Source organism: Gasterosteus aculeatus, chromosome 20 (assembly GCF_964276395.1).
Source record: "Gasterosteus aculeatus chromosome 20, fGasAcu3.hap1.1, whole genome shotgun sequence".
Taxonomy (NCBI): domain Eukaryota; kingdom Metazoa; phylum Chordata; class Actinopteri; order Perciformes; family Gasterosteidae; genus Gasterosteus; species Gasterosteus aculeatus.
The window spans coordinates 3,317,219-3,327,524 of NC_135707.1; the positions used below are offsets into that span (position 1 = coordinate 3,317,219).

The 10,306-nt window shown below is 54.6% G+C and overlaps 1 protein-coding gene across 2 annotated transcripts in view; it reads right to left on the bottom strand.

Annotated features, from left to right (window-relative positions):
• LOC120810003 (mannosyl-oligosaccharide 1,2-alpha-mannosidase IA) overlaps window positions 1-6,870 on the bottom strand; it is a 105,530-nt gene extending 98,660 nt beyond the window's left edge. For both annotated transcript variants that reach the window (XM_078094520.1, XM_078094519.1), the window contains exon 1: window positions 5,128-6,870. In XM_078094520.1, the coding sequence (XP_077950646.1) occupies window positions 5,128-5,694 (567 nt within the window). In that variant the 5' untranslated portion in view covers window positions 5,695-6,870. The remainder of the gene's footprint in view (window positions 1-5,127) is intronic.
• Between the last annotated feature and the right edge of the window lie 3,436 nt (window positions 6,871-10,306).

A 10,306-nucleotide genomic window follows, 5' to 3' on the forward strand; every position in this document is an offset into this window, starting at 1 on the left:
CCGTTGAAGGAGGAAATCACTTGGGAGACACACTTCCAACAACGCACCCGGGAGCCAGACGGCCCAGTGTTCGACCATGAAAACGGTCTGGTAAGCTTTCCATACACGGCCATTGTGCTCACTGGGGCGGGGGGAGGTGGGGGGGGAGGGGGGGGGGCTCACCAGCAAAGGCCGCTGCATAAAAGATGATGTTGTTGTCTTATTCTGCCATCTTTAAAGTGGGCTGCAGCCGTGTCTCAACACGAATCTCTGGCAATGGAGACGGGGGGACGGGAGGAGGGGGGGGAGGAGAGTGAGGATCCGCTCCTTCCCTCTCTCTCTCTCTCTCCCTCGTCTAGGCTTATCAACGATGAGCACAGTGAAGGAAGTAAAGTGAGACTATGTGGGGAGGGGGGGGGGGAGCGTTGGTCTTATCAAGGAGTCATCGGCCGAGAGGGGAGCCCCCCCCCCCCCCCCCCCCCCACGGGGACAGCAAACAAATGGATCAGGTTTAAAGTCCAACCTGACCCAGATATGGAAGTGCGAGCGCAAACAACAAGGACGAGTTTCAGGGACCTTTGGGGGTTTGGGGGGGGGGTTTGCACAACGGAGGGAAAGAACATCTGCAAACTGTTGACTGGGCCACGTCATCAGGAAAGATATACAAGCTGTGTGAGTTTAATACTGGCAAGGACGATTTACTGTGCTGACACACACACACACACACACACACACACACACACACACACACACACACACACTATACGGCACATGCATATAAATCCCGCTGATGTTAAATTTTGGATGGAGAAGAAAAAGTCAACTGGCCTCTCCGGAGAGAAGGACACTTAACGCACTTTATCCGTTCAAGATGTGATGTAACCTCCCCCCCCCCCCTCACTCTTCCTGCGACCCGCCGGCGCACACCAGCGGCGCACACAGACGACGCACACCGACGTGCGCAAAGGGAAAAACACTACACACTGAATGAAACAAGCCTGCAGAGAGAGAAAAGGCCTCGGTGCGTCTTGTAACTGAAAAGCTGGTGCAGAGAGTCGTGTGAACAGCGACCGTTGCAGGCGGGTTTGTAGACAACAGGAAGAAGACACCCCCCCCCCCGCCCCCCTTCACACCCCGACCCCCCCCACCCCCCCTTCACACCCCGACCCCCCTCAGCTGGCGCTCTACTCGCAACGTAGGGACACAAATGCTGCGAGTGCAAAAAAACAACCCCCCCTCTTTTAACTCGCATCCTTTTTCCAGTCTCACCCGATCACTTTTACTTCCTGCAGCGATTGCCTGGGGAGGATCGGGGGGGAGGAGCAGAGGGGGGGGGGGGCTTTAATTAGCTTTTATCGCCCGCTGGAACATAAGCTTCGCTGGCGGGATCTCTGTTTTTCTCTCGTTTCATCGCTTAACTGGTGTTCTGTGAAATACAAGACTTCCTGGAGGCGGCTTTGACCTCCGGGGGTCGTCTGTGCTCCATCGGTTACTGCTGTTATGTAACGCCGACAGGCGAGAGAACATGGTGGGGAGATGGGGGGGGGGGGGGGCGCGAAGGAGCCGATCAATAGGTGCCACCAAGCCAGATTTCCATCAAGACTGTTCATCTTCCGCTTCTTGAGGCGCCATTTTCCCCTCGCTGGGACGAAGCTTTTTTGGAGCAGCAGGCTTGTTGATGGGGGGGGGGATTGGGCGAGGGAGGGGGGGGCGGCGGCTAGAGGTCAGACCCGGCCAGGAGGCGCCGGGCTTAGCGGGAGTACTTTATTCAGACGGACACCGGGCTCACTGGTCTTTACCGCTGTGAGGGGATTTCAGGTCTGCGTTACGAGCTCATCTGTTTCTGCAGCTCTGTGCTGTGTGTGTGTGTGTGTGTGTGCAACAATTCAGCCTTTATACCAAGGCCAAAGTATTTGACATCTTCCACTGTCCGTAATTCTCCTTGCACATTTGTAAATAGAACTCTACCTGATTCCGCCGCTTAAACAAACCTTGCTTTTTTTTTGCAGCAGCAGCAGTCGACGGATCTGAAATTCTTATAGTTTGTTGTGTTCTGAGTGCAAATACAAGAACGTTGAAAACCTTCACTTGATGTTTATTAAACAAGCGCAGAGGCTGACTGGAGGAAAACATCACTAAAATGTCTTCAGGCAACAAACAACTGCTCCAGCGGTCCTGCTCCTCGGCTGAACCGGATCTCTTTGAATAAGTCAGAATCGTTTTGTGTTTAGGATCCTAGAGGGGGGTTTTCCTTTATTGAAAGTTTAAAAAAAAACGTGTAATCAAAACTGCAAAAAGCGAGTAACCAGGGAATTGTTCCCGCGTCACGTTTAATGAAGATTGCCATTCGGAGGAGGTGGGACAGATTTCTCCACGTTACCGGCGTTCTGCGGCAAACGCGCGTCCGTCTGACCGTTAAGTCGACTTAAATAAAAACAGAACAGCTCGTTTTCTTTCCCTTGTCAGCCGGCACACAGATGCAGGTGGGCTTCAGCACTGGATGGATAAACACAGTGACAAGCCTTCCAACTGAAACCGCCAAACTCCAAATTCCTCCCCGAGCACCTGATCATCTAGACGAGCCAGCGCGCGCACAAACGCACACAAACGCGCACAAACGCAGACTAGGGAAGCCCTGAAGGCTTCTCATCGCTCCGCTGGAGGAGGCTTTGCCTCAAGAGTAGGTACTCGCCGACAGAACCGAGCGCTATCCAAAGCGCCTGCGGTCCGACGCTCCACGCCGAGAGAACCACGGGCATTTGTGCGGTTCTGATCGGAGCCAAGTGACATGCGCTTAGATTCTGGGTGATGAAATGGGGCCTTTTGTGGCACAAAGATGAAAAAATAAATGAGCTGGTGGCATTTTACGCAGCTCAATGTTTGAGTTTTGAGCGACGGGGTCAATTGAAAGTATCACCGATCACTCTACCGGTCGTATTTTTAACAATAGTGAACCCAGCTTATCCCTCCCATAAAAAAACATTGCGTTGAAGGCCACATTTTATAATTCATGCCAGATCTCCTCAAGGAAAGACATCTCGGTTAAAAATTCAGCGTGCAAAGGGCATCCCGGGCTTTGCAGAGGCCCGTTTGCTGCACGCTCCTCTCCTGATGCGTGCGACGCTGTGGCGGGCCCGCCAGCGGGGCGCCGGATGGAGCGCCCCCGTCTTGGATTGGTGGAAAAACGGCAAATGGACTCGGCCTCGCGAAGCCCCTTCTTAGTCTTCCACCCACTCGCACTACCCGTCAATCAAACAGTCACCTACTCGCACAACCACGTTTGCACGCGGCAGGGACACGTGCCAACCGGAGGAGCCGTGGACGGGTACGCAGAGCCGGCCCGCTCTACCTCCTCAGAGCTCCCTCACTTTGCTCGGACGCGCTGCTTCGCCGCGTGTTTTAGTGCTGCACCGAAGGTTTGGACACGCGAGCGAATGTAACGGGACATCAAAATGACATGTCGCTTGTTGCCGTCCAGCCTCTTATCCCGGAGCCATTGAGGCAGCCATTCAGCCGCCGTGACCACGCAGGACTACAAATGGGAAGTCGTTTTGAAAAGCTCCCTTAACCCCCGTCCTCCTGGGGGAGAATCAACCACTTAACACGGCCGAGAGGTACGCGGCACATTGGCTTCTTTTGGGGGCAGTATTTCCTGGTGTCCCGTGGAGGCCCCCGGCTAGCGGTGAGCCGCCTTCAAATACACCCCCCCCCCCCCGTGTGATCATAAGGCTGCCATTGTCCCTTGTCTCACCCTCACTTGGCAGTGGGTGCACACGCGGAGGAGGAAGGTGGGGCGTCTGCTTCTCTGGTAGTTGGCGGTTGAGGGAAAAAAAAAAAAAAAGAAACGATGCTCATTCGCAGCGAGGCCGCGGAGGCACTGGAGAGCGAAGCATCGACAGCAGCAATGCATCGTGGGCCGTGGACACGCAGTGAGACCCAGCCGCTGTCAATGGAGGAGGAGGAGGAAGGCGTCCTCAGACGACCACAACACCCACCCCCCCCCACCCCCCTTCGCCCCCCTCAGGAAAAAAGTCACACTGACATTCACTCGAGAGCATCAAAGGAGGGTGAGTCAGTGAGTGCTGGGTGCACGAGGGCAAACAACCCTCACTTATCATGGACCACGTCACCTCTAGGTATGAAGGGGGGGGGGGGGGGGCGGCTGACAGCAGGCTGGAGAGTGAGAGTGACGACGGGACTTATCCGTGTCACATGCCGGGGCTGAAACCCATCTGCCGACGCTGGCCGGCGGCTCGCTCCCCCGCGAGCCTCCCTCGCCCTGAGTGGGTGCAGAGCGTGTGATCCACAGGCGCTGCCGCTGCGGAGCTGTCGCCGGACCCGCGCTGGGGGCCCCAACGAGAGCTGCCACATGCCGCTTCCCTGAGAGCTGCCGGCTAAAGTGTCGGGATCCTCCGCAGGCCTTTTTTTTCCCCCCCGTGAGCGTGCACGCGAGTCGCGACAGACGAAGATGCCGGCGTGACAATGCACGCGATTACGAGTGCAAAAGGTCAGAACGAGTTTGGATCCGATCATCCCTCAAAAGGAAACAAAGTATCCCTCATTCCGGACAGTGAAAGTGCAGCTTTTAATTTGCAGCCGGATTGATAAAAGTAACTTTTGTCTCCATGGCGACGTTAAGATAGAGAAGCCAAACAGAGAGGCAGAGCCGCCGGGTACATTTGGACAACAACCGCTATGATTGAGGGGGATTTATTTCAGCTGGGCAAACATCTGTCCCACTGCTTCTGCGGGGAGATCGTTTGTATTGTCAAAACCGATACAGACGAATCACGTCCAACGACGGAAACATAATTACTTCTTTCAACTGTGCACGCCGGGGTGTTGTTGTTTTTTTAGCTTTTGTATCTGAATGAGGCCGACTGCCATTTATCTGTCATGTTTTGACGTCAACACGTTGAAGCCACAGAAATTCCTATTTTGTTTGTGTGAGTGTGTGTGTGTGTGGGGGGGGGGGGGGGGGTGTTGAGTGATGTCACTTGACTAACTGACACTATCAACCTCAACTTCAATTGTGACTTTAGGCCAGATCTCTATTAAACTTCCAAATTACTAATTACTCAGGGGGGGGGGGGGCAACTGTATAAGTGTGCACATCCTGTAAGAACATTCCACCCACACCATCCTTACCTCTTTGACCTTCTCCCGGCGCTCGTTGGTCTCGGGGTCACTGGGCCGCCCGGTGTCCCTCCCCAGCGGGGGTTTGAGCAGACACCCTTTGAATCGGTCGTAGCTGAAAGTATCCGAGGAGGCGCCGCGGTCGGAGGACGTCGCCCCGGCCGAGGCGGACTCCGTCCTCGACCTGGACGCAGTCCGCTCCTCCTGCGCCCTTCCGCCGCCGGCGGGCCGCTCCTCGGGCGCCTCCCGGGAGGCGGCGGGTCTGCGGCTGAGGCTCTTCAGCTTGGTGCTGGTCTCCCCCCTGGCCGCGGGCACGGCCCGCGCGCGCTCCGGCACCTTGGGTCGCTTGGAGTGGTCCAGGGCATCGTTCTCGGAGCCGGAGCCGGAGCCCACGGTGACCGGCTGCGTCTCCGTCTTGGAGAGAAAAATGCGCTTCAGTCGGACGGAGTCCGGCAAAAAGAAAAGGGCCCCGAAACACAGCGTCACCAAACCCGAGAGGAAGAGCAGAAACACGAACTTCTGGGACAGGCGCAGACCCATGCCCGATGCCGACACACCGGGCAACTTTCGGAAAACCATCGAAAGTTCTCTGGAGACGTCCGTCGCTTTTAGCGGATCACTCAGCGCGTCCCCTCGTCCGGCGGCGCGCGGCGTTTCGCAGCGCTCCTACTGAGCCGCTTCTCCGACGCGCCGGGGCATCGGCGGAAAAACGAGATGCGCGTGATTTCAAAACACACGCCCCCCCACCACCACCACCACCCCCACCCCCACCCCCATTCCTCCCCACCCCACCCCGGTTGGCGCTTCCAGAGTTGCACAAACAGTCACAGCGGCTCTTATCTCGCTATCGATCGTGTCTGCACACGCGGCGGTTTGGGGCCTGCCTGCGCCGACGGTGCACCGATCACTGGACGGTACCGCGACAGCTGCTCTCATCCGGCCCCGGGGGACCCGATCGCCCGTTCCGATCGGTTTTCGGGCGGGGGGGTGGGGGTGGGGGGATCGGTGTAAATCGTGGGAGCAGCAGGGTCCGGCGTTCAACGGGGAAGCGATCGGGTATCGAAGAATAACGGGAGAACTGCAGCACACGCGCGCGCGCCCCCGGATCACTTCGGCGAGATGGAGCCGGAAGGTCTCGCGGTCCGTCGGGTCGGTGAACAAAGTTGTGTGGGTGGATGCATTATTCCGGACCGTTCAATGATGAAAAAATAATAATAATGAAATAAAAAATAAAGAGCTCAGGCGTGCAGCCGAGCATCCGCGTCCCCGGTGCGCGTGGAAAGAGACCCGCGCCGCTGCATCCCGCGCGCAGCCCGTTTAAACGGCGTGCGTCCTCCGTCCTCTATCCCGTACAGCTGGACGGAAACGCGTGTGCGTTCATGTCGCGGTTCGTCTGTCAGCTGATCTTCCTCCAGTAGCTTGCGTTTTCCTCCCCCCCTCCCCTACCCTCCCCTCCCCTCCCCTCCGTTCAGCCTCCCCGACTGGCGTCGACACGCCGGACGAAACGGTTCACCCGGTGGATGACACGGAGACGAGGCGGCTTGCGTCCCGCGCGAAGTTCTCCCGGCACCGGAATCCAGACGCGTGGAAGAAAACACACAAAAAAAAAAAAAAAAAAATCCGCCGTCCGGGTCTCCAGCAGCAGAGGGACGGACACACCGTCGCGTCGTCGCCCCGGTACCCGCCGCCGGTCCGTCGAGCCCGTTAGTGCGCACTCGTGTCGCGGACGTCCGCTTGCGTAAAGGAAGCGGAACAATAGATGCAAGCGGATTAAACGAGGGGGGGGGGGGGGGGGGTAACATGTAGTTAGTGCAGCCACGGAGGCAGGAGAAGGACGGGGGGGGTCAATCCGATGGGTTCTCACACGCACAGTGCGGCCCTTTGCACGCCAGCTGAGAGCTCCGACTCGGTGCTTTTGTGCTTTTATTTTGTATTTAAATGTTTTCAATCTACCTGATGAGGATCCTCCATTAAATATATTATTCCGTTTATTTGATGCAGGTTGATGATCATCATCATCACCACCAAAATGAATATATACACATATTCTGCCCTGACTCGCTCCTTAGTTACGTGATAATTGATTTACGTAACTGTGCTTTTCACACACGTGTCACTCAGAGGATCTGGCCGCCATCTTTGTTCGTTGAAGGAAATTGTTTCATTCATTTTTCATACCAGTTGGGTCGTGATCTTCAAAAAAAACCCACAAGGGGATTCAAGGTTTGTACCTGCAGTAACGACAGACTATTTATCACTTGATGGTCTCTATCAAGTGGAATTCAACCAAAAGACCTCGGGCCTCGGATAAACTACATTTAACTCTTCATGATCTGGGAGCAAACACCTCAATGACCAATAATTCCAAGTATATAAAAGTATCTTATCTCAGCGTCTACTAACTTTTTCCAGGGGCTTTCAGCCTTTTTCACACTGGCTTCTGCAGCGCGTGGACTTAGATCAGTTGCCATGGAGACAAATCAGCTAGGACGCGAGCTTAGAAGTTGTTTCCAGAGAACTCAAGTGCATTGCAGCTGCATGTCCTTGTTTGAATTAGTCCTCCATGCACCGCCCCCCTCCCCCCAGGAAGTTTAGAAAGGCAAGTTTCGCATTATGTTTGCACAAGCAAAACAGAAGCTAAAGTGTAAACACGGTGTTTTCTCAGTATTTAATAAGACGGATGGGCCGGCAGGTTGGCCATTACTGAAGAGCCTGCGCAGCACTATTCAACAAATGCGCCTGAAAGCGGGAATTAGAAAATGAAGGTCTGACCCAATTCAATATTGATCTTTAATTACGAGTCAGGACCCCCCCCAATCCCACCAGGCGGCCCCAGGACACGCTTACAGTCCGTGCATTCAGTGTCATCGACTGACCTCGTCGGTGATGTCTAATGAACTGTTGATGAGCCTTAAGCTCATGACTTCCTCCTTCCTCGGTCTCCTGATCTGTTACTCATTTCAAAATAAAAGCTGGGTGTTTTTACCTTAATTCAGGCCCAAAAGGTTGACTACGATTTTTTTTTCTGCTAAGGCATACATCAAGCACTTTTTAACCCCCCTTTAGTGAAATTCCTCACGCTCACCCTCGGCCAGGTGCTTTCGGGCCCGGCGTGTTGATTTTCAGGCGGTTTGCGCCGCGTTGGACCGCCGCGAAGCCGTCTCCCCGAGCAACCCTGATTGTGTCAGACTGGATGTCTGTAATTTACAGAAGAAAGAACCGTTGAAGAACTGTTGAATTAGCCGTTTTATTCCCAGATCCCCAGAGCTTTTCTTTTGAAAGTAAGTACATCTATAAAGCATTTCATGGGCTTCGTCGCTGACAAAAGGACGGCCTGTAGTCAGACAAACGGCCTCTGTGTGGCTCGGAGTAAAGGCACCGTATCACACACACACCCAGCGGCCACTTCAACAGGAACACCTTGTGCAATCCGATCCCATACAAGGCCAGAAGGTTGTTTAGAGAACATCAAGAGGTCTTTCTGACGCGCTGCCAACGTCGTCCATGACAATACGGGTCAAATGTATTTATTAACGACTTTGACACAATATTAGATTGCACAGCTCCTGAAAACATGCCATGAGTCACCGTGAATAAGTTCCCCCCTGTGAGTTATTCATGCTTTTATGCTCATTCCAACGAAATTAAATACCAATTGCTCTCTGTTTTTTTTTTTTTAACAGACATGTAAAGTCAGTATTTCTGAAAGAGGCCGCGTCCGGTCGTTGAGCTCGGCCAGCCGGTGACGGGCCCGCAGTTCATCACCGGGGATGGATGAGCGAGGCGACACAGTGTCACCGCCGTCCCCGGCACGGAGGAAACCAAAGCGCAGGCATTCTGCTCTCACAAAGAGAGACACACACACACACACACACAACCGGCTCCCATCACCACGGAAACCAGCTGCTGTGTCCAAACGTGGTGCGTGGGGGGGGGGGGGGGGGGTGGAGAAGGTTGGACGCTCTCAGGGGGAGAAGGCAGCGACATCAGAGGACCCGCGCACGACGGGCTAATTTGGGATTCGTCAAACGGTCACAGGAACGACCACGTTGCGCGCAGAAGTCACGCAGGGGGGGGGGGCGAGTGTCTCCCCAAACATTTTCTGCAATGGATCACCGCCTGTAAAAAGTCCTGTGATCCATAACCAATTCAATTCTGTCCCGAGCCGCACTGATGTTTTATTCATCAAGCGAGATGCCAACGGGAGAGTCCATCTCTGTGCTCCACTCACGCCAATACATCAGACGAGACGTAGAGGGGGGGGGGGGGGGGGGGCGGGGCAGGGGGCCCGATGCGGCGTCATAAACATCAGTAATAGCTGACCCTGCATGAGGTGAGACACACCGGGCCAAGCGTATTGAACGTCCAGCCGTCGGCCCCTATGAATTCTGGGTCGCCTGAAATCCCGATGCTGGATCGCAGTAAAGTAGTCGGATCTTTTAGGGAAGTATACTTTTAGTTTATGTCGTGGATTGAAAAGCCTGTTGTCCGTTAACCCTCCATGATTAATGACATTAAGGTAATCCTTCTTTTCTAATAAAACCAACCTTTAGATAAACTAGACATATGAATGAATGACCCATTTGGTGATTCCTCGTCTCTCGAACAATAAGCTCGTGTTTGTCTGTTCCTTTAATAGAAACGGGACGCGAGGCCCACCGGGTCACCGGGGGGGTCACAACATTTCTGGTTGTGCGACCCGAAGACGGCAACGCGTTGCCCGGTGAGGAAGGCGGGTGCACGTGGTTCAGAGCTTCTCATTGCATAAACACGACATGGGACATGTGAAATGAGAGGGAACGCAAAAGCAAACACACACGTGAAGCGGATGGAAAAGAAAGCCTCCCTCCCTCCCTCTCTCCCTCCCTCCCCAGCACAAGCAAACAGAGCACTAACCATTCCTAAAGAGGGTGGGAGGCGAGGAGAGGCCTCGTTGAGGAGCGAGCGGAGGTCCGCGGCTGCACGACGCCACCCGCTGGCGCCTCATGCGCATCGCACCGGCGAGGCCCAATCGCAGCGGGCGCACAATTCACCCGTTAAGTCATTCGCACAAAACACTCAGACAGCTTCTACCTGGGGGAGTCTGACTGCAGCAAAACAGAAGCCGAACATCAGGTCCAATCCACACAGCATGAGGTTAGTGAGTGTTTGTTTGATTTTTTTTTTTTTTTTTTTTAAAGGAGCCAAGAAG